Source organism: Mycotypha africana (assembly GCF_025528875.1).
Source record: "Mycotypha africana strain NRRL 2978 chromosome Unknown BDF20scaffold_9, whole genome shotgun sequence".
In the NCBI taxonomy this organism is placed as follows: domain Eukaryota; kingdom Fungi; phylum Mucoromycota; class Mucoromycetes; order Mucorales; family Mycotyphaceae; genus Mycotypha; species Mycotypha africana.
This window is the reverse complement of record NW_026515733.1, coordinates 544,431-570,728: the sequence shown is the minus strand read 5'-3', so window position 1 is coordinate 570,728 and position 26,298 is coordinate 544,431. Positions and strand designations below refer to the sequence as shown.

Sequence of the window (26,298 nt, the reverse complement as noted above, 5' to 3'; positions counted from 1 at the left end):
TATGAGGTTTCCATGCACGGATCGTATATGAATATGCTGAAAGCTGCTTAATTAGCGTATTTAAAACGAGTATACCAATGCTTTTTCTTATAAACCAGAATGTAATGCAAATGAAATATACGATTTGAATTAGAGAATGTTAAAGAGTGGAAGACACTATTGATCGTTAAAAACTGTTGTTAAAAGCAAAAGCAACAGTTGTAATTTTCAGATTCAGTTCGAGAAAACAAGCATGACACTCTTTTTTTTTGAAGAAAAATCTGCATAGGAATGTTTCAAATCGACGGATTTTATCACTTCAACGAGGGGAAAAAAGATTATTGTACAAAGACAATCCGATTACAAGCAACGGCCTTTCAGATCACATACATAAAATATATGGTTAATAATATTTGTAGCGAAATATGATCTTGGTCAAAACGCCCGTTTGACTAGCAAACCCTTTTTTCCATTATGGTTTCCGCTGGCAGCAATTCAAGACTTGTATTACCGAGAAGTATGCATATCAACCATAGTTAAGCATATCTTCAGCAACCTATAATGCATAGTCGACTCAGGATAATGCAAAATGTTACTCTTCGATTACTAAGGAGATTAAGCAAGTTCGCTTTTCAAAGTGGATTATTTTTGAAAGTTAATTTGATAACAAATGCTGCTAATTAGTCACTATGTTTCAGTAATCAATGATGTTTAATGCAGAGCTAAGATAATCCATCTCTGTTTATGATTTAGTGGTCTGAACATTGTTTATATAAGGCAGAGAATAGATTTTTCAACTATTGGCAGCTTTACCATGACAATTCTAATAAATATATGTTTTTGATGTCGTAAAAAGTTGTATGTCTCATTATCATTTCAGCTTTGTTAAGTAATGAACTTTGTACAAATATGATAAAGCGGAATAGCATAGTATACATAGAATATAATTTTGCACAACTGAGAAAAAAGCATAGTAAAGCAGAAAAACACACTTTTTCTATCGCACATCAACATGTTCTGAAAAGGCTCAGCAGTGGTTCCACTCTTATAGGACTGACAGCTGTTGAGAGATCAAATGGTATTAGCGAAGTACCGTAAAGCTTCTGTTGAGCCAACTGATTTCCACGAAAAATAACGCTTATGTCATAACTACGGTTAATTGTAATATTCAAAGCAGAAACTCAAACGGTGCACTACAAGCAATCGCACCAATGGCAGCAAAGTTTATGTTGGAATTGTATTGAGGATATCACCTGAACCAACTACCGCTGGCTGCATTTATGCCCTTTTGAAACGTGTTTTTAACAATGAGATATGCTTTACTCTCCAACTAAGGCTTCTCATCGACTGACTATTACAACTGGCGTTATCCAAGAAAAGAACCGACACTAGACAAATCGAAACAAAGCTCATGTATACCTATGTATAAGTATATTTATTATGTTCTTCTTGATAATATGAAGCATTTTTTCGTACTGTGCTCTGAGAGGCCTGGAATTAGAGAAAGTTGAGCCTTTAAATTTACCGCAAAGCTTCTGCCTCGCAATGCCTTTATTCTCCAGCGGTTTTATTGAATAACGCTATAAAATATTTGGAAAAGAGCCCTTTGTTCATTGATAACACTGATCTCAACTTTGGAACCGAAAACCGAAGAAAGATTTACCACAGAAATTCATTAATTTAGTATTGTAGCTATAGACGTCGAAATGCTGCACTCAACCGCAACTTCTAGAGCAGAGTGTGCTTCTTGGTAAGGTGTATGGATTCTGCATCTACTGCTGTGCTCACTACATTACTCGAATCTGTTTTGACTTATATTTGGCGCAGTGCTCATTACCGTTGTCATGCATGTATCTTTTTCATTCGCTGTTGGACATGTCGCGTTTGCAAATCAAGCAACTGTTTTCCAACTGCCCAATCTAAATACCATTGTCTTCTAATAACAATCAACATTTATCATAAGCTTAACTGCCAAATATATACTTAATTTGAGAGTAAAATTCAGAGAGTTTCTTTTAGCTATCCAATCCAAAGCTGCTTGTATCACACATCGGCATGATTCGATAAAGCTTTAATGCCGCTTTAAATATGACTTATAAACGAAAATGGAAGATTTACCATTAACTTTGTTTGAATGCAGATTTTGAAACCAGGAATTGAAAAACACCTTAACGAAGATAATGTTTGGTGCATTACGACTCAAAACACCTCCTATATTATAGGCGTTGATAAGAAAACCGGAGTTATATTAAACCTGTATTGGGGTCCTAGACTCGCGACTTTTGCTGATATTGACCTTCCCATCACGGTTGCTGATGAAAGAAGCTCTCAGGATCCAGCAATCACATCTGCTGCAGAAGAGTTCCCTGTATTTGGAGGTTTACGTTATGGGCTTGACACCTTGCGTGTTAAATTTGAAAATGGGACACGTGAAGTAGATCTCAGATACTATGGTTTCCGCCAAGAAGGTCGGCAAAAGCTCACCCTTATAATGACGGACAGAAAACATCAAAATTTAGAGGTTCAATTATACTACACTCTGGATGTCAACAACGATTTAATTATACGTCATTCAGCTATAGTCACCACCGATTCTACTGAATCATATTATATATCAAAGGCATTAACGGGGGCATGGCACATACCTCCACCAGCCAGTAACTGCAACCGTGAATTGATTACATTAGCAGGTGCCTGGTCTGCAGAAACACAAGTTCAAAAGCACACTTTGAAGTCTGGAACAACGCATGTACTCGAATCTACACGCGGGATTCCATCAGCACAATGTTATCCTTATTTTGCTATCAAGGATCAAAACAAAGATGGAGAGCATGCAGATTGTGAAGTTTATTTTGGTACCTTGGGTTGGAGTGGAAGTTGGAAAATCGAAATAAAAACGGATATAGAAGGAAAGGTGACAGTAACAGGAGGAATGCACAATCGAGATTTCAGTCGTTCTTTAAAAGGTGTAACATTTGATTTGCCCGTTTTTGTTGCAGGTTATACATCAGAAGGATTATCAGGAGCTCGACGATCATTAACAAACCATATCAGAGATAATAAAAGTGAAAAACTCATTGCTAACCCGAAAGCTAATATGCCCGTACTCTATAATGGTTGGGAGGCATATGGATTTGACATTAATCTGGAAAATCAAAAAAAAATTGCTAAAGAAGCAGCTGATCTTGGAGCAGAATTATTTGTATTAGACGACGGATGGTTCAGTGGAAGAAGTTCAGATCATGCAGGCTTAGGAGACTGGTTCGCTGATGCACAAAAGTTTCCAAATGGTTTGAAGCCTTTGGTTGATTACGTTCATAAGTTAGGCTTGAAGTTTGGTTTATGGTTCGAGCCTGAGATGGTGAATCCTGACTCCAACCTCTACCGTGAGCATCCTGATTGGGTTTATCATTATCCTGATCGTCCACGTCATCAAGAAAGAAATCAGCTCGTTTTGAATATTTGTATGCCTGAAGTTAGAAAGTATCTTCTAGATCGGATTATCACACTGGTAAATGCACTAGGTGTTGATTATATCAAATGGGATATGAACAGACCTATCTCCGAAGCGGGATCCTCGTTCAACGAAAGCGTTTGGACTGAACATGTCAACGCGTTTCACCTAATGGTGATGAAGGTCAAGTTATCGTGCAACTTAGTACAGATTGAAACATGCTGCAGTGGAGGTGGCAGAGCTGATATGTCTATTCTTAGAAAAGTCGAGACATGTTGGCCCAGTGATAACACACGGCCCGACGCTCGTTTAATAATACAATATGGCGCTTCTTTTGTTATTCCACCAAATTCCATGAGTTGCTGGGTGACAGACATGCCAAATAGTGACGGGTATAAAATGTTTCCTATCTCATACCGATTCCATGTATCGTTCATGGGCACACTAGGCATTGGATCTAACCTGAATAGCCTGACTCCAACAGAAAAGGAAGAATATAAAGGATGGATATCGCTGTATAAGTCACTACAGCATATTCTACAATTTGGTGACCTAGACTGGTTGGTTGTTCCTACCTCTGAACCATCGTCTTATACCGCTGTTACTCAAACTAATCTTACAAATGGAAACGAGGCTGTTGTGCTGGCCTTCAGGCAAAACAACCCCTTTTGGCTCCCTTTGCGTCCCATTCGCTTACGTCGTTTAGTAAACTTTGCAACATACGAAGTGAAAATATGGAGTAACAACCCAGAAACTCCTGTATTTCATGGGGTTAAATCTGGAGCAGTACTCATGAAGCAAGGGCTGAGTCTGCCTTATCTAACATTTAATTCTTACAGTAGTGTTGTTGTGCACATTGAACAGAAATTATAATTTCAAACATAGGCATAGTTGATGTATAGCTCTTGAAACGAAGCTTCTTATTGCAAATATCAATAGGAGTGTTCAAGCAAGAGTTACTGATATATTGTGTTATGTCAGTTATATATTAAAGATATACAATTGTTGGATTGATTGGGTGAATAAAAGATATTAATGCGTAGCAATAATATTACTATGACTTTTTCGATTAAATGATAAAAGAGAGATTTATAAATATGGAAGGATATTACAAGCGGTTTTAACCTCGACGTCTTCATAAATATTCGCGTAAAATTGCTTGGGTGCGTTTAGATTGCTGTTTTACGAACTTACTATTCACTGCGTGTTGCAAGCTATTTATTCAACGATCAGGCATAAGGCACTGTAGTCGCTATTGTTATGGTCATATGTCAATATATTGCAATATCTGCAATTGTGCATGTTTCTTTCTGTGATCATACTTACTTTCAGTTTGATATGGTTGCGGCGTATACCATAAAGGTACATTTGAAGAAATTATTGGTACCGATGAAGTCGTACTGACAGAAGGCAAATGCTGAGCAGAAACTGAACACTCCATTCCGTATGTCTGATTCCGACGAGAAAACGAGGGATCATCTTTAGTAGCACGATACTGCGCAACAGGAGTAGTGCAAGTGTTTTCTGGAAGATTTCCATCGTTAGCTTCAAACAGCTGATCAGCATTTGCTGAGGAAACTGCATGTAAATATGATGATTCTCGTTGCTGTTGTTGATGTAACCTATTAATTTCGTAATTTGAAGAAGAACTTGACATCGCGTAAGATGTGAAAGCCAAAGGACTGTGTGCATTAGTATTGCTATGACCCGGATCTTCTTCGTATACTGACGATGGTGGCATTGAAAAGGTTAGTCTATGAAAAGTAAAGTTGGCATCGGTAAGTATTAAAGTTTTTGAAACAATCAATGACGAAAGTTATACAATGTTTCAAGCATACTTTTGCGACTTATAGGGTTGTGGGGCCCCGTTTGAAGCTTTTTGTTGCATATTATTATGTGATAAGGAAATGCAGTTGCCACTAAGTGAATGTGGCGGGTTCACTACAACATTATTCTCAAATTTGTTATTTGAAAGTATAGCGAATGAAGTCGAAGTGCGTCCTCGAATACACTCATTGCCATCGGTCTCCTTATTGTGCATTGCTAAATAATTCAGACCTAACTCTTCAGTACTGGACGTAGTCTGGAAATAGTTCATAGCTAAGTATCAAAGAAAGGAAAGACTATAAATGCACGTTCTATTATAAACCCCTTGAAAATGCATGTAACCTTAAAATGCATTCCTTCCATGTCCATTACAAGCAAATATGACAAGACTTACACAATGGATATCTATTGGCAGGATGATGGTGAAAATCGTAAGTTTCAGGTAGATATGGCAGTGAAGAAAGATTATCGTTAGTATTAGAAACCCTTCTTGAAGAAACGGGTGTCGTAGAACAGCAAGTTATTGTAGAATTCGTTGAAGAAGGTGACAAGCTCGGTCGTTTGATTATAAGTTCAGCAAATTCTACTGAAGGCGGCACCCTGAAACTTTGCTTGAGTAATAGATCTGGAGAAATTTGAAGAGCTGAAAGTTCATGTACTACTGACGGCGTTGCTAACTGACATTCAACTACATCTGTCTTATTGTAATAGCTAACAAGATGTTGGGTAGAACCGTTTAGGTGTACACTTATTGTTTTTTTGATAAGACCCCCTCTCCGAAACTTGTAACTGTCAGTAAGAGATCCTACTAGATTACGTTCTCTGCTTCGGTTTTCGGTTATTTTGGTTACTGCATTCACTTGATGTATGTTACTACCAGTATAGTAAGTATCTGTCAAGCTCCGGCAAAGTTGTTGTGGTTCAGAAAAGACTGCTGAACCAGTGGGTATTTGTTTTGAATCGGCCATAGTATTTAACTGATTGCTTTTCTGTTGTGCTGTTTCTCGTCCATCTAACTCTCTATAAATTAGAAAATTTCCGAGGATACGTGATGGGCTCCATACAAGACCATCTGTCCATCGCTTGATACCTTTTTGAGTGCGTAGGTAAATATAATGTTAACATGGATGCTATCTAATGCGCATCAATAATTATGATATACCTGATTCTTTTTCGTCAAACACGAAGACTGCTCCAGAGCGAATAATGCTCCTTTCTTTATCTTGTAAACGACGGCTTATCTTGGGTAGGATACCTCTACGACATGCTTCGAAAATCAATAGTGCATCCGTAGTGGTTTCAATAAAGCCATCAAATGTCTGGTCTATAGGCATCATATAATTTTCAAAAGATCTCACAGGAAGTTAGTTATTCTAGAGGAGTTTAGAAGAGAGATAGAAATTTCTGAACGCGTCGAAAAAGAACGAAGTAAATAAGTAAATATGAAGAAAAAAAGGAAAAAAAAAAAAAAAGTAAGCTACACTGTCATTCATCAAATGATTTGGTATAGATTATTGTCCTCGACAGTAACGGAGCTCTGGTAAATTCTACTCTAACTTCATTATGGTTATAGCTCAAATATGCAGGGGCTTGAAACTCGTTAACAGCAGAGAAAAAACAAGGGTGAATAATAGAAAAAGAATGTAAGCCTATTGTAGTTGAAATATGTGCCAAAAACATTTGTCCAGATCAAACAAATGCCCATAAAAATATTCTATTTCTTGATCATTCCTTGACCTTAACCCTAGCATTAAGGCTGCAACTATATTATAGTTATGTTATTGTCAATTTGTTCGATTACCGTGATTAAAGTGTTGACTAAACTAGAATTGGACTATGGTTCTAGAAAGCTTAGCTTTTCATAGTCAAGCATTACCAAATTACTGAAATCAATTTCCTATTACTAAGCTTTTCAGCTTAATTTTAAGCATAGAATTTACTTTAAATAGACATTCATCGATTAATTAAGTAAGAGCCATCTGTGCGCCATCAGGAAAAGCAAATTCCGTGAGGCAAAGATGACTTTTTTTCTTCTTTCTTCTCGCGAGCATGCCAAAGGCTCCTTGAATTTTGTTATACATTACCAAACCTTCACTATAATAGGAAAAAAAACCAAAAAGGATCCGTTAGAGAGGGGGGTTGCGTATGAATCCTAGTTCCTTTTACTTCAATCACTTTCGTACAATGATAGTGAAAGTGATATGCCTAACAATCCTCCTTTATTATGTACATCAAAAGGCGATGGCCCCTTTGGCGATTCAAGTATTTGTTAGATATCTGTTTAAGAAGCTGTCTATTGAGAATTATTGCCAATGCGGCTCGTATCATTGATAATTTGGCAACCTGACTCCTTTAGCAGTTACAAGCTAAGAAAATTGAATTTTTGCTCACCTCAAACTGCAAAGAAGTGCATGAAATGTACTTAATTCGGTTGGTTAACTCTATGAGAGAGTGCTATCTCCTTTGAGGTATTTATCAGAATCTCTGTTGTTTAGGCCCCTATATCTCTAATGATTTCTCCTTGATTATGACTCTAAAAAACGCAATAGTCAGAAGTGTACCAGGCAAAATTAATGATCATTCCACTGGTGCCCCAAAAGCAAGAACAGTGATATTGTATCAGGTTTGAAGTCATTCGTTAGAAGTTTTAATCAGCCAGAAAAATAGTATTATTTTAAGCCATTCATTATGGGCATGTGTTGCTCAAATATCCATTGTATATTCATCCTCAGGCCTTTCCTTGACTTAATCGGTTGAAAGATGATTGATCATCAGTATATTCGAACATAAGCTATGTGGGTAATACAGTATAAAAAATTGAGTTAAATGGCTCTTCTATTCATTGCTCAACGGTTATTATGGTAGTAGTAAAGTTTAAACAGAAAGTTCTTAGATTCAGCGCTGAGCATGTATACCAGCGTTTGAACATTTTCAAATCAAAGTTGAGCTAGTATTAAGTCATGAATTAGAGGATGTATATACAAAGTACAATAATGTTTACGAAATGTCATTTATATCGGTATTATTCCTTCTGTCATCAATTCAACAAGCGCACGCACTGCTGTTAGCATCATCTTTATTGTCTCCTGTCATCTTGACTGTTGAGTTAGGTGCAGTGTTTTTCTGCCATAAGCTTGGTGTTTCAATGATCTAGAATAAGCATTGTTTTTTGATAGTTCAGTAAGCGTTATGCGCCAAAATTGATCCATGAAAATACTTGAAGCAAACCTTTTCAACTAATTCTTGGAATGCCTCCTTTACTCCCACTTTGGTTTTGGCACTGCATTCTATGAAAAGTGTAGACAACTTCCTGGCAAAATTTGCACCTTCCTCATAAGTAACCATTCTTGATGATTCCTACGGACATTTGTTAAAATTATTCTAAAACGCCTTTGCTCCGTGAAAATATTTCTCGGTTTTACCTTATCGACTTTGTTACCGACAATCATTTTTACAACATCAGGGCTTGAACAGTATGTATTAACTTCGTTCCACCAAGTATTCAAAGCATTAAATGTTTCACGGTTACTGACATCATACACTGTAAATTTTGTAGAGTAATCGATGAATAATCAGTGAAGATGGGGCTTTCTGTTTCATTATTTTGTAGCCTACCTAAAATAACACCTTGTGCTCCTCGATAATATGAAGAGGTTAAAGTTCTGAACCTTTCTTGACCAGCTGTGTCCTTTTGAGATATTTTCAATTTCAATAGAAGAAAAAAAAAAAAAGATTTAATGCAACTTTTTTAATTTTTGGAACTCTGTCAGAATTATATCATTGGCTTTACCCAAATAGTTAACTTATACATTTTGCCGTTCACTTCCATCATACTAACTTTGAAGTCCACACCTGTGCGTTAAATGATTTAGTTGTCGAAGCTTACTCTGAAATTTCTGTATATTCAAGGCTGTGCAAACAAATAAGTCGTACCTATAGTTGCCGAAACTTCTTCCTGAGGTAGAAAAGTGTCATCTGTGAATCGTAAAAGTAGAGAGCTTTTTCCGACATTGGAATTGCCAATCAGTAATAACTTTAAAGTAGGTATCTGCAGAGACATTATGTAATTTTGTTCTTTGTTCTTTGAGCTGTTATATGGAGAGTAACCAGTAATTGTTATAAAAGGATTCACAAAAGTAAAGAAAGAAAATGCACCAGATCATTGACTCAACAAGAACAACAATATACAAAATCCGCACGTGACGGGTCTTATGCAAACCATAAACTATACCGACTTGATAAGACGCTCTCGCACTCCAAAAAATTTGGGGTAGCTGATGTTTCATAAATTACATTCTCTGTATATAAAATCTCTGTATAAACGCTTATTAACGGAGGGATCATTATTCTTTGATGAAAGGGCAAGGTAACGTTCTGTCATATGTAAGTAAAAGAGGACTGAAGTTCTATTTATCAACGCAAGCAACAAGACTTTATGTTCGAAATCGAGTTAGATCAAGTTTTGGCAACTATAAATCGTGTACAGATCTCGAACGAGTTAAATCAAAAATAAAAGAAGCTAGAAAGGTAAATCTGATTCACTTTAAACTATTCTACAGCAAGAGTTGCTTATCTTTGCAATTTGTTTTCTTTATAGCAATTACATAGGCTGGAAAAAGCAAACAAGGGTTGCCAGAAAAGTGCTATCAAGGTTCTGGAAGAAGTCTACGGTTTGAAAGGCAAAGTCAGACATGGCCTACTTTATGTAAGATTTGTTACACGAACGAATAATTCCTTTCATTCTTGTTCTTATCAACACTTGTCATTCTATACAGCCTTATCTGAAAGCACATCGTCCTGCCAACTTCAAAATCGAATTTGATCCGTTTGTTCCTCACGTTCCTCGGACTGCACCACCACCTAAGCTCTGTAAACCATTACAAGTCCTGATTCAAAAGCATCTTCAGAAAAAAATCGAACCTATTTTGCCAGTGCCGGCTTATAAACCATTGCATCCAGGACGGAGAGCAAATTTATTATGGCGTTATCGGTCCATGCTGTTAAATAGAGTTTCTGTACCTCTACCTTTCGAAATTATATGTGAATTAGAATCAAAAGCAGGTGCGCCCAAAGATCACCCACTATCCTGCAGTTCATTAGGTAAAGGTGGCCCCAAGTGGGACGACTTTTATTCATCAATAGAGAATGCTGTGATAATGATGTTGCATTTGCAACCAAATATCAAGTTACCAGCGCGATCGAACCTACTCAGAAAAGAAACATTATTTGATTCTCCTTATTCAAAAGTACGAACGCCTACACTGGTAGAGTTTTTGGAAGAAAAGAAAGGCAATGGACGAGAGCAGAAAGCTATTGCGTTTGAATACACACCAAGACGAAAAAGAAGATTATATCAACGTCTGTTAGCAAAAATTCCACTTATTGACACATTTAAAGCGACGGAACTATGGGAAAACACTAAAACCTACACTATCAGTAAATCACATTGGGCGCCTCAGGTTGTTCATCAATTGTTAGAAGACGTTCCTAGCCAAGAGATTAGAGACGCTACATTAGCGACGACTAATAAAAAGACTAGACGCAACAGAAAAAAGTAAACTGTATGCTATCCTTATATCTTTGGGTTACAATTAACGATTTGGCGAGCTTGCTAAAAGTAAATCCTGTCGGCAGAGTTTACTGATTGTCGGTTTACTGTTAGCGAGAACTAGCTCCATTGCTTTCCGACATAATCCAAACATGACTCAATATTGTCATGCAGTGACAATCGAATCTTAGTCAGTTTCTCGTACACTTAATCCAATTCATTGGGATGCTTTTGTTTTCTGCAGCTCTCATGGTTTTTATCGAGATAGAATACACTGCAATTCTTTCATGGCCATTTTGATAGCAATAATTTGCGATAATATGTGTTTAATGTGAGATATGTCATGTTCAATTTTTGGGGGTGACGAACTTTTTATCGATGTGATGCATCAGCATTTCTATAGTATGAGTAGGGTTACTTCAGGTAATTTGTATTAGGATCATGTTCCTGAAACTATAGTAAATGAGGTGCAAGATCTATTCGTCTGAGAGAATGAAAATTACTACAACCCGCTATGCATCCAAGCTATTTTATTATAAAAACGGCTAAAATATAATCATATTGCTTCTGTATAACCTTTATAACTCCATGCTGTGAATGGCTTGCTCAATGAATCGGACGTCTCCATCTTCATATCCCCGTACAATACGTCTAACATGCGGTGTAGATAGATGACCCGTATTGCTTAAGCCAAAAGCACTTACCAAGCCTGCGTCCATCAAAGAAGACTGTGGAGAACTGTTTTTCAAGGTCACGATCAGCATTTCTGATTGCATTGCTAACTCAGCAGAGTTAATTTCACCGTTCAGATAAGACAGACATTCAACAACACCTGACCTAAGCATTTCTTCGGCATAGGGGTTTCGGGGATGGGGTGATACAGGCGGTGTTAACTCTGCAATTTGGTTTGTACGGTCCGTGATTTTCAATAAACAATCTACTACTTTCAAGCAGACGGACGATGATAACCGAGAGAAATGAAGCAAAGAAGTCAAAGATTGGATCAAAGTATTGTAATTCCGTAATAAAGCGCTATTCTCAAGATGTTACAATGATTAATACCGTTAGAATCGTCCGTTCATTGCTGCAGATAAGAAAATTTACCAAATACAATCGTTGTTTCCTAGAGTAGTAATATTAGAAAGCACCCATAGACTTTCTTTCAATATCGTCCATTCCTCCCGGGTTTCTGGTATAAGGGCAGCTGCTGAGGATATCCATTTATTTTCTTCTGTGATATATTCATGGCCGGGTATCTTAATATGAGAGATGACGCTTTCCATAATGGATTCATTATATACAACTCGTCTCACGGTCAACTCGTTTCCAGCTGCTAAATTTGATATGGTCAAGAGAGCATTTCTTCGTAAAGGAGCTGGAATGTCTGGCGACATATACCACCAAATATAGTTGAGTAAGTCGGCATTGAGCAATATTTCGATATAGTCGTTCGGACCAGATGAAAAATTGCTAATCGTTTGCAATACTGGAAGAATCAGCTCGAGTGAATCCGTCCTAAAGAATGATAAATGCCCATGAGACCCTACTCACTTTGTTTCTGTGCTCTGTTCGACAAGCGTGTCTTACCGTAATAATTCAATCAATCTTGGGCATAACTTAGGATTTAGATTTACCGTACAGAAAAAAGGCTCGTAATTGTACATGTTACTTAAGACTCGAGATAAGCCCCAGCTGGAAAGCATTGGATGTTAATAACAGTGCGTGCTACCTGTAGCATTTGTGTGAGTATTTGACATACCAAGCCTCTGTCCATATATCATCGTGATGGAAGTTGATGCACTGCGAAAGTGCATCAAATGCCGTCCGATATTGTTGCCAATGTTCCACTGTTTTGAAGCCTCCTCTGCAGACATTGGCCAAAGACCATGTTAAATCCCTTACATCGTCCAGATCTGCTTTATCATCCAAAATTACATCTCCAGCAGTGTGTTTCACATCCTGCAGATTCAAGGTTCCATTTAAGTTTGCATAAATGGTATCGCATTTGAAGTTCAAAGCGGCTGCTATATCTCCGATGAGGCCTTCTTGTGCCATCAACTCTCTATAGGTAGGTGATTCTATAGATACATTCGCAAAAGCCCATGCGCACTTTTTAATTGTAAAATTCGATTTGTAAATCACTTCAAGTACATGCCGTAGTCCCTGTAACTTTTTCACTATCTCTATCACAAACCTGAGATTTAACGCGATAATTTTCAGTATTTCGAAAGCAATGCACCAACGCATCAATTACACCGCTCTCTACTATTCTTGCTGTATGCCGACGAGTCCCATACTAGATTGAAAAGATAACCAGTATAAGAATAATCGGGGCCAATCAGTTATTAGAAGGTCGCTATATTGTCTTACAGCCAAGTTTGTAATTGTCCACGCCGTCTCGTACTATTTTGGGATGGTAATACATTATTAAATGTTTCTAAAGGAAACTTTACTATTGACCGATCGTGTATGATCTGTTGCTCAGTCTCTTACTTTGACATCGTCGTAACCTGTCGATTCGAGAATTTTAATAAACTGATCTTCCAATTCAAGATCAAAAACGTGTTGAATCCGCTCGAGTGAGATACTCTGAGTTAAATATCGTCTGATATTCTTAATGGCATGATAACATGTTAAATAGTTATTTGAAGTGGACAGATTTTGCTTATGTTCAAATAGCTATTGCAAGAAGAAGAAAGGCAATTGAAAAATAAAAAAAAAAACAAAAGGATGGTCAAACTTGATCGTTGATCGTTTTGCAAAGGCAAATAATTGAAATAGCCTTTCATGGGCTTTTGGAATATCTTTTTTTTTCGTTTTTTCTATTACTTCTTCAAATAAAACTTCTTTATATACGCTTTCAGCTTTCGACTGTTCCAAACTGACACTGGCAAATTTGCGATTAAGGTCATTTAAAACATCATCGGGCTCAAATTCACTAACGACCATAATGACTATAATTAAGAAGAGAGAGAAAGATAAAAAATAGATGAATTGCAATGAGAGAGAGAAAAGAAAAAAAAAGAAAGAGAAACGACCCAAAAATCTATTGATGCTGGTCTTTTATTTCATTTTAATTTGGTGCCCTTTCATCATCTTTTTTCTAGTAGTTTGTGAATGTAAATAGGCGGAATTTTAGCCAAATATTAAAAGGAATTCAAACAAAAAGCTCAGATTTATTCATGTTCATGGTTTTATGAAGATGAATGATAAGCGCACAAACTATAGTCACCATCAAATACAGCTTATACATAGAATATTTTACCGCCATCAAGAGCAAGTTGCGTTTACTTTATGATCGGTTACATTGATTGAAACACTTGTAAAGTCTTGCATGAAAACCAATCGATCTGCTTGATGCAGAAAGGAAGGGGAGATAATTTTTTGACTCCGTTTGATCGAAACCAAGTTTTTCTTACGCTTAAGAAATTCGATTTATCATTTAGGTGTTCTCAACGATAAAAGTCAATCAGACAAATGATGTCCGTCTCAACAACATCAACAAATAAAGCTGTGTTTATTGGTATACTTACGGGGTCTGTATTGACGGTGTTAGCCTCTGGTATATTTCGATATTTGAGGCAAGGCGAAAGGAACAGCGATGGTGACATTACTGACACAGAGAAGCAGAATGAGCAAGATCAACAACAACAATTGTACCCTCAATACGTTGAAGGTGTCGATGGATTAATTGGTAATACTCCACTCATGAAGATTAGAAGCCTTTCCGAGGCTACAGGCTGTCTTATCCTCGGAAAAGCTGAATTCTTAAATCCTGGAGGCAGCTCTAAAGACAGAGTCGCACTAAATATGATCAAAACAGCTGAGGAGAATGGTATACTGGAGCCTCACAAGGGTAGTACTATTTTTGAAGGCACAGTAGGCTCTACTGGTATTTCTATTGCGATGGTAGCTCGCGCCAAAGGATACAAAGCATGGATTGTTATGCCAGATGATCAAGCCAAAGAAAAATACCAGTTATTAGACAAACTAGGTGCAACGGTTGAAAAAGTTAGACCCGTCAGTATTATCGATAAAAAGCAATTTGTCAATTGGGCTAGAGAAAGAGCTGCTACGTTTCACGATGGGGATGCTGTGGGGTATTTTGCTGATCAATTTGAAAATGAAGCCAACTTTCAAGCCCATTACAACAATACAGGGCCTGAAATCTATCGACAAACAGCAGGCAAAGTGGATGCTCTGGTCCTAGGTGCAGGTACGGGCGGTACACTTTCAGGTATTACTTGCTACTTGAAGGAACGTTTAAGCAATTTGAAAGTGTTTTTGGCGGATCCCCAAGGTTCTGGATTATACAACAAAGTGAAGTATAACGTCATGTATGCGCCAACTGAAAAAGAAGGCAGTAGAAAGAGACATCAAGTAGATACAGTGGTGGAGGGCATTGGTATCAATCGTTTAACGAAGAACTTTGACAAAGGCAGGCATTTAGTGGATGATGCTTTCCGCGTAACGGATGAAGAAGCGATTAAAATGTCACGATATCTTGTGCGAGAAGACGGTCTATTCATTGGTAGTAGTTCAGCTGTTAACTGTGTGGCAGCGGTTAGAGCAGCTAAAAAGTTAGGACCTGGTCATGTTATTGTTACATTGCTAAATGATTCTGGCCAACGCCATCTTACAAAATTTTGGAGCGATGACTACCTTAGAGCTGAAAATATTTATTCTGAACTTCAACCTGAAGAGACTGTTTTAGATTTTGTAAAATAATATATATGTATCTAGAATCACCATATATATTGTTAGACCTTTTTGTTCTCGTTAGATATCCTTCGAAAAATTTTGTATATTGTATCATAAATGAAATGTTCATCACTGCCTGAGTTATTTTATACGGTTAGCTTTCTAAGTCTGCCTGTGCGTTTCTTTTCTTACCGGTTCAGCCAAGTAACTCCATATTCTCTTACAGATTACTGTTGACGCAAGTGAGCTATGCGCTTCAAAATCATACACCTTATAAACATTAGAAAGGATCATATAGGCTTATTTATAAATAGAGGAAAAGAAATTCTGTACTTTCATACAGATGCTAAAAGCGTTTGCAGCTCTAGCTCTCTAAAGTAAAATATTGCTTAACGCGATATATTTCTGTTGCTTTATTCAAATGGTTCTGCCGAAAATTACTTTCGATCCCAATTATCGCATATGTAGCACAGCAAGGCCTGCATTTGTGTGCAACTCTACACGGTTCATGCGCTCAACGATGATCTGCAACGTTTTTCCATTCTGTGCTACGTATAAGGGATTATGTCAGCTGTAGCATTACAGGGTAATTGTGTCCTACCTTTAAGCTGGTGACTTATATTGGACATGATTAGTGAACTTCACGAAAGAACATTTGTATGATATCCCTTGAGATGTACCAAGTCATTAAGTTTACAATAAAATCAATTCTTTTATAACTGATAATAGCGATGCCTGTGTTATGCGAAAATCCCCTGTTCATTAATTTGCATACTGTCTTCTGACAGCATAAGCCTCACCAGTGCAGCAGAAAAAATGAGGATGCTGATTTGAAAGAGGTACTGAGCTGCTACTATTTGATTAATTAACCGTATGACTTATTCTTTTAACCGAAAATAATTACTGATTTGACACGGGAAAAGCCTACTTGTGCATTTTAGTTGCTGCCACTAACGAACATTAGCAGGTCACAAATGATTGATGGACGTATGAAGTAGAACTTTACTTTTTCTACCGTTCCCGCGGTAAAATTTGTGTATCCCGATTCCGAAAACTGGGTCCCGAAGAAACCTTTTTTTCCTCTAAACCATGAACTCCCAAAACAGGGGCAGAAATTGCTTATCTAATCGAGAGTAAATTCAAACTCGAGAAATTTCATCTGCCGCATAGTACAAGTGATCTAAAACCTTTTTGAATTGATGTAGTGAATTTTTATTATAAAGATTATCGTAATGCTTCATTAGCAAATTTTAGTCAAATAACAGTTGATTACATAACGATCAAGGCTGGAAAACAAGAAAAAAAAAGTAAGATGATAGAAATGCAAAAGTTAATGATGTAAAATAAAAATAGAATATATAGTACACGTTGGGAAAAATAATGATAAGGCTGCTGTTTATTTCTTCTCTTCAGGAAATCCTTCTTCCATAAAGTCGGGTTCCGGGGGTGTACGGACGCGAGGAAGGTTGATTTCATGCTTGAGGCACCACCAGCAAGCAAAAGTAATGATAATGGAGGCGACAGACAGAGCGAAAGTACCAACTTTTCCTATGAAGAATTTCGGTGAATCGCTTACTTTCCATATACCAACACTGATAAAGTTGGGAATCAAGTTGCCGATACAGTTGATACAGCCAATAGCAAGAGCACGCGTGTTGGTGTCCAAAGCAAAAATCTCGTTCATAAAAGAGAAAAGGATTGGGAACATAGAAATATTATTAACAATAGCAAAAGCTGCCAACATGACGAGCCAAAAAGGAGTGTCACCGCCTCTGACAGCAAATAAGATTAGATACCAGACAGAAACCCATATTTGCACAATAATAATGATCCATGCACGTTCTTTGTATTTATCGGAGAGATGCCCAATGAGAATGACGGTGAAAGCAGCAAAACCATAGATGGGAGCTAGCAGATAGTTGGACATATCGGCGCTCCAGCCAAGGTCTCTAATAATAATGGAAAAGTTAAGGATGAACTGATTGCCAATGTTGATGCAAATAAAATCAATCGTCAGAATATAGGCATAAGGTGTCGCTAATACATTTCTGAAGGTGTCGAGGGTGTATTTCTCCGATTTGATCTGTTTTCCTTGAGCCTCAAGACGAGCAAAAGCACATTCTCTCTCTTCGCCCTTGATCCAGCCAGTGTTATGAGGATAATTGGGCAAAAGCCAATAGCCGATAACACCAACAAAGATAGACATGAGTCCTTCAATGATGAAGAGCCATTGCCAACTCGCTCTTCCTAAAGCACCCTTCAAGTGGTCGTTGATACCGGCCGCAAGAATACCACCAATGGCACCAGACATCTGATTACCAGCCATGAAAAACGCGGTTCGAGTGGCAAGTTCAGAGCTTGTGTACCACGTACCAATGATGAAAACCATAGAAGGGACAAAGGTCGCCTGAGCTAAACCTTGAATGAAACGAAGGCCCCAAACAGCATTAGCTGACTTGGCCACAGCAATACAACAAGTAACTACACCCCAAACAACTTCAGCAGTTGGTAAAAAGTACCTTGGTAAAAGTCGCGCAACAACCATATTTGTAGGGATCTGGGGAACCACATAGCCGATAAAGAAGAAAGTTACACACCAGTTGTAAGCTTCTGAGTTGATATGAACGTCCTTGTCCATACCATTGGTATAGGCTTGTTCTAATTATGCAAAAAGAACATGGAAGATGGTATAAGTGATCTACATGTTACAAACAAAAACCGAGCTGTTTGATAGACACGTACGCATGTTGTTACGGACAAGGTTGCTAGTAAAATAAGAAAAGAACGCGAATGTAATAAGACGGAAATCTAGTTTTCGAAGTAGTCTTTTTTCTACTATGGGGTCGACTACAATAGACCTGCTATTGGGCATGGCTGTATTTTCGTCGCTGCTTTTGGAGCTGGAATGAATTGATTCACTATTCGGTGTAGACATTAGTAGGAATAATGCAATTCAAAGCCGATCAAACTATAAACTACAGAAAAGGAAGAGTGTCAGACAGGCCCCTTTTATACCAAACAGGAGGAAAAAAGGCCGTTTCTCTGTTCTCTGCAGTTCGAGTACCGATGAAGAAGGTCTAGTAACAGATCCTCCCCTCCCCACCCCGAAAAAAAACATGCTTCACACTAATTTGTTTAGCATATTGGACCCGATTGTGTATGTCGTTCCGGAGTTTTACAAAGGACAAGGTTTCAGCAGCTTATTAAGCTTCCAAGATCCAAATATGATCATATAGGGCCAAAAGGGACTCTTTCCAAAGAACATCCGATTATTGAAGCTTATAGAAACCTTAAAATGAATTCGACATAACGTAAGGAGCAGTCATTGATGTCTCTAGTCTTTCTGTTTTCCAATTGCGATGCAAGCATGACTTTGCGGACTATTCAAACTACTTAAATAGAGCTTTAGTCTATCTAGAATTTTTGCACGCATTTGTATTGCAATTTTGCTCAACGTTTTTGTATATTACGATCAATGGCCTTATGAGAAGATGACCTATCAAATTCGGGATAGGGCATGCTTAGACACGGGGACTAGGTTGTGTCTCTTGTCGCAATCATTCTAACCATTTGTACTGCTTCCATACAACAACTCATGCTAGAATAGAAGAGGGTTGTTGTCTGTGGCACTATTGAGAGGAGAGGGAAAAGGCTGGAAAAGTGAAACAGTCCTACCCCGCAAATTACAGCAGTCAACAATAAATTTTTAGCTTACATATGAGACTATCCATGTGGAATGCTCTAAAAAGTTTAGCCCACAATAAGGAAAAAGGCGGAAAGGTTATTTTCCTCCTTCCCCATAACAAATTCATGTCAATAGCCTGCATTCCACGGAAACGGTAAAGGTAAAATCATCTACGTGGCACGAAACTTTATCGAGTCTGCATCCTTAGTCAGTGCGTTCTTTAGAGTCGAAAGCAATACGGATGGTCGATGTAAGGATAAAGCTTTATGCTAACTGACAAACAGCAAAAATTTGAGCAGTACAAAATGATACGCAATGTCATAATTTGTATAATACTTTTCCTGCCCTTTTAATTAAGACCCACTTTTCCCAGATTAGTAATTGTATACTTATAGCTTTCTTTGAATAAACCTCTGGTTTTCTTTTCCTTTTAGCATTGTTGATAATCATGGAATACCAACAGGAGCGGGTTACATTACTGTGAATGGGATGTCCAATACTTACCGAGCCAGTAAAACATCCTAACAGCCTATATAGTTCCGAGCAATGTTGTTCAGAAGACGTACTAGCCCATTGTCGCGTTATAAGGATCGAACGCAGCGACAAAAGTCAAGGATGCAAGTGGTCATTTTCGGGCAATTATAACAGCGCAAATTTACAAAAACATCACGTCTACTTTGACATTGATCTGCAATGCTGTCACCTATTGCTAGTGCTTATTAGCTTGTCTCATACTATGTCTTTGGAGAATTGTACCGTTTTCCAACATTCAGATAGTACCCAGCATTTTTACCACAGCTCTTCGTAGCATTCCGTGTAAAATGATATTTCGTGGGTAAAGCTTTAAAGAAGCATAGCAGGAGATCAACTAAGCATAGAAGCACTCAGGCTAACAATCTAAGAATTTCTTTGCCGCTCACCAAATGCGTAGTTGATAACTCTATTTTAATCTTCCGAACAAAAAGCGCGAGAGATTAATCGTATCAAAATATAAGCTGTAGGCATTGAGATCTTAAACAAACTATCGCGTAACAAACCGTTAACTTTAATGAATTTTGCAATAGGGAGGAATTGGTATTGATTGCCAAAGTAGTTCGATTCTGATCACGCATACCTCTGTAGAGGCAATAAACAGAATGAAATGAGCATCACAAATGTTTCAGTAGGATATAAGATTTTGTAAGTAATTATAAAGTTTCCTTTTATTGGCACTCAACGTTTCCCATCTAGCGACTCTATTGAGAGTTTACTCAACACGATAACTGTGCAAAAAACTACCTTGACAGAAATATATCACCTCCAAGTGCCCACTGTGCCCGCTTACAAGCTTCTCATACCAAGGCTGTAATTGAATACTGCATTACTTAAACCTAGAATATTATTCTAAACATCAATCTAATTGGAGACTTTACATACGAATGCATTTATACCTAATTGCTAAGGTTAATGACAAGTAATATATTTCTTGGTATCTATTTCCTATATTATCGTTATCTAATGTCCCTTAAAAACCACAGTTGGACATTTCAAATATATAGAATCTGACAATTTTAAGGTTCAAAAATTGTCATTCGCTGACGTTGAGATAAAATAGTGTACAATTTTAAAAAAACAGCATCAGCAAAACACACAAAGTGGATAACATGGTTAGATAATGGTCATTAATTACTATCCGAATCGTTATCCTCAATTTCCTCGAATCTTCCTTGGCTCTCCCGCATAGCCTTGGCAACGGGATTCTCAACGTCAACGATTCCTGTTTTCTTCAATCGCTCAAATAAAACAAAGAGTCTCTCAGCTTCCCGCTCCTTTTCCTCATCTGTCATGTCCTTTAATTCTAGTTCCGGCTCAGATGATACAAATTGGCCTGTTATTGGGTTGATATCTTCTGCTGCCTCTTGACCACTTGCTGGCGGTTTCACTGCGATGCCTTTGTTGACCAAGAAACCTACTGCATTACCATAACCAATTTGCTCTGTAAGTTTGTTAGCTTTTAAGTAGTAATATAAAAAGAAAAAAGGTAAAAGTTAGCTATCTAACAATTACATATTCATAAAGCTGCGCCTCATCAAACGGCAAAAAGGGAAGCGCGTTTAAACTTAGAAAAAGCAGCACTTACGATCTTTATCACATAATGTAAATAAGAGTTCACTAGTTGCATCTCGACTTTGTGGTAGCATTGTAGATGTCATCAACCTTATCAAATATGCTGACAAGGCATTACCTTCATGTACAGGTTTTAAACGGTCACTAAGTAATGCCCAGCACATATGAGAAAACATTATCTTAAAGGATAAAAGTTCCTCGTAACTCGGACTCACTTGTCAGATGGTAATAAATGCTTTGACAGTCCAGCTTTCAGCTTATTATTATTGTCCGCAAATGATACGAACACTAATATCAATGGAGCCAAGGTAGCATCCACCTGCTTATTACCGTCTTCATCCGGAAGCCCACTAGGTATCAATGATCGAATTGAACAATTGAAAGCACCTGCAAGTTTCTCAGTTAGATACGATAGATCTTTTTTGTCTTCTTTCATATCATAGCATCCCGCAGCCCACTCATTTTGTGCCGACCATTTCTCAGCCACAATGTTATAAGGAAATTGCATAAGGGAGTGAATCGCCTGCGAATGAGGCGGTATTAATGGCTGTGGCTCTGGAAAAGGTACTTGTGTCAATAGCCTAAAAATTGATCCCAAACTGCCTTTGAAGATTTTTGCATAGTCTTCATTGCATTCTTCTGCTTTTGCTCCTGTCAAGAGTATGTTGAAGAGTAACTTCAAAGCTTCACTAGTTACAGTGTAGGCGTTGATAGGAGTGTTTCTGTTGATCTGTTTTCTTGAAATTTCATTTGCTATTTGAGCAACATTTTGGGTCAATACCTAAAACAAGGATGAATGAGAACAATAATAAAGATGAGGTAGCTTGTATGTTGCCATAATACCTTTTCTAACGAAATTGCAATATCAGATTGGACCAAGTCTCGAACAAGATCCGCTCTATCTATAGTTAAGAAGAAAAGAATACGGCATAGCAAGAATTGGGCTTCTTGACTGAGATGTTCTCTCGTTTGTAAGATCGATCGGCATATTGAATGTACTTGTTCTCGTTCAAGAAATATCTTGATGTCCGCTTTGAGGTAAATACTGTTTGCGATACATTTCAATGCTTCACGTGTAGTCACAGTATCTTTACTTTCCACATCTTTATGTAAACCTGCAATCCTTAGCAATGTTGACATACCCTTCGTATTATTATAGTTAAAAAAAAAATAAAAATTCAATTAACAATCCACAGCAAAGTGATAAAGTGAGCTTAATCCTGGCTAACCTCTTCACTGAAGATCGCGTCTGATCCAGTCGGATCTCTACCAAGTGTTCGAATAACTGACAACGCTTGGGTTTTGGCTATAAGTATTCAGGCAGAAATCATTTCAATCAAACTGCAACCATAGCAACGATATGCATCAAATATATCACTTACTGTCTTCTGTCCACTGCTTATTCTTTAAATCGTTCAGAAGTAATTTTAAAAATGAGTCCTTCTCATTCGCATCAAAGACTAAACAAGCGCAAGAAGTGTTAACAGAATAATTCAAATTAATACGAGACCAGAAATAGTTAGTCTACGCACGTAAAGGGTTTTTCTCAACGCTTAAGAAAAACTTTGAGAGGGAACTCTGATCAGCTTCAGCTAATTCCTTGTAGTTGGCTAAGAGCATAAGTCGTAAGGATAAAAAAACCAGCGGAGAAAATAAGGCAAATGGGATGCAGTCTGTACTCTAGATCAGCAAGAGGATAATGACTACCGCCGTGAAACGAACAATACGACTGCAGAAGCTTCAGTAAAATTAAATATGTACATCCAAAAGATGCATGCTTTCTACGTTTCATTTTATTACAATTTCAAAACCCAGTGGGCAAAAATCACCCGGGCAGATCCTGATGATTATACATTATAGTGACAAAAAACCCTTGGGTATCAAGGGGAAAAAAAAGTTTAAACAGTGGTAGTTTGTATAATATAGGGAATCAAACATTGTAGCAGGGCGGAACCTTGAAGCGGGTTTGGTTAGGGGAGATCAACGCCTTGAAACAAACGATCTGATTTTGAAATGTAATAAATTGTCGTTTAACGGGCTTTCCACGATTGCAAAGTGGTAGACGAACGAGGAGGGTAGCGGGCAACTAAGATACGACAATGGGGCCGAAATCGCTATTGGCCTTACGAGGCGATGATGCGTCTATCGAATACTGTATGGCATTTTTTTGGTCATGTTGGTAGTTCATTATTTTGGAGCATCACTTTTACAAAAGATTAAGATGAGCTGTCCATTGGGAGTAAAATATATTTGGTACATATAGTAGAGACTAACCTATTTTGACGAACATACCTTTTAAGATTATAAAAAAAAACCTGTCGGCCAATAAAATCAAAATTGGTTGTAAGATGGACAGTAGGTGTCAAAATTGAGCAAACCTAAATCATTTCAATCAGATCAACATCCATACGTGCAATTAATGAAGGTCGTCGGGCTCGTAAGGTACTCAATTGTAGCATGCTTACGTATAAGAAAAACAGGCTAAAGAATTCACATATTCTTTAGTGGAGGTAAAGATAGCTGCTACAATATGATGCAGTGTGTTGCACATGGTCATGAGATAGTAGCGCTTGCCAATTTAAAACCTCTCAGCGACTGTGGAAAAGGTAGGCTTTCAGCACCTGTTAGTATTTTGTGTCTTGTATAATAACAATATACTTCAGACGAACTTGATAGTTTTATGTACCAAACTGTTGGACATGATGTCATTCACTTATATTCGCAATGTATGGATTTGCCGTTGTACAGACAAGAGATCTCTGGTAAACCTTTGAATCAAGATATGAATTATGAAGCAACAGATGACGATGAAACGGAAGATCTCTATAGGCTATTAATAGAAGTTTTAGTATGTTCAATTTGCTCAATTATATGCGCACATTATTCACTAACTTCAAGTAACTTAGAAAAAACACCCTGATGTGAAAGGTGTCTCAGTTGGTGCTATTCTATCAAATTATCAAAGGATCCGAGTTGAGCATGTGTATGTCATTTGTAGTTGATAATTATTTAAAAACACATCATCATTATACTAAACTATCCACAGTTGTAACCGGCTTGGATTGACCTCACTCGCTTACTTATGGGAAAGAGATCAAAAAGAGTTACTATTCGAGATGGCCAATGCCGAAGTCAACGCTGTTTTGATCAAAATAGCAGCTATTGGATTAAAGCCCACACATCTTGGTAAATCAATTGCTGAGATGTATCCAATCCTATGTAAGATGGTATGTATGGGTATTGTGTCTTTCGACTTCTATGCGTTATTTTCGACACATACTAATCGCACTGATTATAGAACGAAATGTACGATTTACATATTTGTGGTGAAGGCGGTGAGTATGAAACTTTTACACTTGATTGTCCACTTTTCAAACGAAGAATTGTTGTGTAAGTATTAGAATGAAAATAAAAAAAAAAAGGCTAAAGCTTACGCTCATGGTTAAACTCTGTCTAGAGAGGAAACAGAAACAGTAATTCATTCAGATGATGCCTTCGCACAAGTTGCTTATTTAAAATTCAAAAAGTGTACTTTGCAAGCAAAAACACAGGAAGAACTGGAAAGAGATAGCAAAATTCTTCAAACCATTGCCAAGGCAGAGTGATATCCCTTGAAGTACAACCTTACTGAACTTTTTAGAGACCTTGATTGAAAGCGGTCGTTGATTTACGGTTTCAAAGCACTTCAGTATATTGATAGGTGCAACGCATTGTTTCCATGATAGCATTACTTGGAGGATTTTTCATCGCACATGCATCATCACATGACATGGATTAAAATTCATGTTTGAAAATTAAAAAAAATAGAATTTATATATCCTATACAATTCACAATGCCTTCCTGCTTTGTATATCTCTATCAGCAGTTGTTGCATAATGGACACCAGATGCTAAACCCATATTACTGGGTGGCTGACTAAATGATGTCGGGGATGTATTATTATATACTTGACTGGTGTAATCCGTTGAGGTTGTCGAAGAAGCTGAATCATTCAACTTGAAGCCGGCAATATTGAGCAAGCTCTTCATTAAACCGTGCTTTTGTTTAGTATTCGAGTTGTTGACAAAAGCTGAATCTGAGGGATATATAATTAAATACATTGTCCATATTTTCATTTCAACAAAAGGTCTATTGCACTTTACCTGTACTAGTTGGTAAAGCATTATCATTTGCACTCAAGCTGATGAAATAAGCGAACGGTACCAACCATACGCATAAACCGAAAAATGCTGCTATATCCATAAAGGGTCTATAATGCGTGGTGAAATAGTTAAACCACAAAAAGTGATCAACGAAAACGAGTACTATAGATATGGAGATCAGCTATTTTTGTTGGAGTCCATAGGGTACATGCAGAGTAACTTACTACATCCACTTATAAACGGAATGCTAGTCAGCCTTATAAAGGGAAATGTCTTCAAATTCAAGCTGTAGATAAGGTGGCAGAATATTGAAAATGTCAGATATAAGAACGGTAGACGGTCAACTACCCATAGGAGAACATGTAGAGCGATGACAGCCTATCATTTGACATTATTAGTTATGGTGCTGTATCAGTTTGTTATGCATATTTGTACTATTGAAAACATACAAATGTCATCGTCTTGATGACCTTTTTGGTATAAACTGAGTATTCTTCCACCTACATCAAAAGAGAGCATAAGTTGATCAATCTTACTTTTGTAGAATTTTTATTTTCGACATTACCAGTTCAGCTAGGTAATATAGACCGCATGCTACATGGCACGGTAAAACGTACGTTATCGAAATGTCAAAATGGAAATGGCTATTCGACGGAATATAAAAGTAGTATACCTAAACTGAATATCACAAATATGAATGCAAGTAAAGCAGCAAAATATGCTACAAAGTGTAGAATGCTGATCATCTACTCTTTGCTTTCTCTAAGATCTAAAGAGAGATATTAAAAGAGGACCTAGCATTTCAACAAAAGTTGCGGATTTTCGTCACGTCAAAATTCAAAATTCAAAAACAAA

At 37.5% G+C, this 26,298-nt stretch overlaps 10 protein-coding genes across 10 annotated transcripts; 4 read left to right on the top strand and 6 right to left on the bottom strand.

The window, feature by feature from the left end:
- Nucleotides 1-2,113: 2,113 nt before the first annotated feature.
- BDF20DRAFT_837953 (alpha-galactosidase) lies at nt 2,114-4,306 on the top strand (the record flags this gene model as incomplete). Its single annotated transcript, XM_053079104.1, has 1 exon — nt 2,114-4,306. The coding sequence occupies one exon, from the start codon at nt 2,114-2,116 to the stop codon at nt 4,304-4,306; it is 2,193 nt and encodes a 730-aa protein (XP_052933421.1).
- Nucleotides 4,307-4,484: 178 nt separating this feature from the next.
- Nucleotides 4,485-6,726, bottom strand: BDF20DRAFT_691650 (Gti1/Pac2 family-domain-containing protein). The gene is made up of 5 exons (XM_053076046.1): nt 6,423-6,726; nt 5,655-6,350; nt 5,272-5,533; nt 4,760-5,187; nt 4,485-4,685 (listed from the first exon to the last, which is right to left on the bottom strand). The coding sequence occupies exons 1-5, from the start codon at nt 6,595-6,597 to the stop codon at nt 4,663-4,665; spliced, it is 1,584 nt and encodes a 527-aa protein (XP_052933420.1). The 5' UTR covers nt 6,598-6,726; the 3' UTR covers nt 4,485-4,662.
- Nucleotides 6,727-8,302: 1,576 nt separating this feature from the next.
- Nucleotides 8,303-9,320, bottom strand: BDF20DRAFT_907327 (P-loop containing nucleoside triphosphate hydrolase protein; the record flags this gene model as incomplete). The annotated part of the gene is made up of 6 exons (XM_053083369.1): nt 8,303-8,410; nt 8,489-8,617; nt 8,683-8,801; nt 8,876-8,948; nt 9,051-9,112; nt 9,194-9,320. 6 exons carry the CDS (start codon nt 9,318-9,320, stop codon nt 8,303-8,305), a joined length of 618 nt encoding a protein of 205 aa, XP_052933419.1.
- Nucleotides 9,077-11,153, top strand: BDF20DRAFT_691505 (uncharacterized protein). Its single transcript, XM_053076045.1, has 6 exons — nt 9,077-9,300; nt 9,371-9,626; nt 9,691-9,787; nt 9,858-9,965; nt 10,036-10,821; nt 10,923-11,153. Exons 2-5 carry the CDS (start codon nt 9,538-9,540, stop codon nt 10,816-10,818), a joined length of 1,077 nt encoding a protein of 358 aa, XP_052933418.1. The 5' UTR covers nt 9,077-9,300; nt 9,371-9,537; the 3' UTR covers nt 10,819-10,821; nt 10,923-11,153.
- BDF20DRAFT_691212 (armadillo-type protein) lies at nt 11,103-14,177 on the bottom strand. The gene is made up of 8 exons (XM_053076044.1): nt 13,638-14,177; nt 13,302-13,487; nt 13,179-13,211; nt 13,003-13,104; nt 12,568-12,917; nt 12,396-12,500; nt 11,913-12,323; nt 11,103-11,840 (listed from the first exon to the last, which is right to left on the bottom strand). The coding sequence occupies exons 1-8, from the start codon at nt 13,755-13,757 to the stop codon at nt 11,387-11,389; spliced, it is 1,761 nt and encodes a 586-aa protein (XP_052933417.1). The 5' UTR covers nt 13,758-14,177; the 3' UTR covers nt 11,103-11,386.
- Nucleotides 14,178-14,288: 111 nt separating this feature from the next.
- Nucleotides 14,289-15,536, top strand: BDF20DRAFT_825313 (tryptophan synthase beta subunit-like PLP-dependent enzyme; the record flags this gene model as incomplete). Its single annotated transcript, XM_053077968.1, has 1 exon — nt 14,289-15,536. The coding sequence occupies one exon, from the start codon at nt 14,289-14,291 to the stop codon at nt 15,534-15,536; it is 1,248 nt and encodes a 415-aa protein (XP_052933416.1).
- Nucleotides 15,537-16,905: 1,369 nt separating this feature from the next.
- On the bottom strand, nt 16,906-18,444 carry BDF20DRAFT_837947 (major facilitator superfamily domain-containing protein; the record flags this gene model as incomplete). The annotated part of the gene is made up of 2 exons (XM_053079103.1): nt 16,906-18,167; nt 18,252-18,444. The coding sequence occupies 2 exons, from the start codon at nt 18,442-18,444 to the stop codon at nt 16,906-16,908; spliced, it is 1,455 nt and encodes a 484-aa protein (XP_052933415.1).
- Nucleotides 18,445-21,511: 3,067 nt separating this feature from the next.
- On the bottom strand, nt 21,512-22,440 carry BDF20DRAFT_907323 (guanine nucleotide exchange factor; the record flags this gene model as incomplete). The annotated part of the gene is made up of 2 exons (XM_053083368.1): nt 21,512-22,081; nt 22,144-22,440. 2 exons carry the CDS (start codon nt 22,438-22,440, stop codon nt 21,512-21,514), a joined length of 867 nt encoding a protein of 288 aa, XP_052933414.1.
- A 1,279-nt stretch (nt 22,441-23,719) lies between these two features.
- On the top strand, nt 23,720-24,905 carry BDF20DRAFT_907322 (ATP-binding domain-containing protein 4; the record flags this gene model as incomplete). The annotated part of the gene is made up of 7 exons (XM_053083367.1): nt 23,720-23,742; nt 23,806-23,906; nt 23,964-24,148; nt 24,207-24,283; nt 24,347-24,527; nt 24,599-24,690; nt 24,758-24,905. The coding sequence occupies 7 exons, from the start codon at nt 23,720-23,722 to the stop codon at nt 24,903-24,905; spliced, it is 807 nt and encodes a 268-aa protein (XP_052933413.1).
- A 32-nt stretch (nt 24,906-24,937) lies between these two features.
- BDF20DRAFT_690826 (transmembrane adaptor Erv26-domain-containing protein) lies at nt 24,938-26,269 on the bottom strand. The gene is made up of 5 exons (XM_053076043.1): nt 26,009-26,269; nt 25,893-25,943; nt 25,668-25,821; nt 25,444-25,605; nt 24,938-25,376 (listed from the first exon to the last, which is right to left on the bottom strand). Exons 2-5 carry the CDS (start codon nt 25,899-25,901, stop codon nt 25,129-25,131), a joined length of 573 nt encoding a protein of 190 aa, XP_052933412.1. The 5' UTR covers nt 25,902-25,943; nt 26,009-26,269; the 3' UTR covers nt 24,938-25,128.
- Nucleotides 26,270-26,298: the final 29 nt, after the last annotated feature.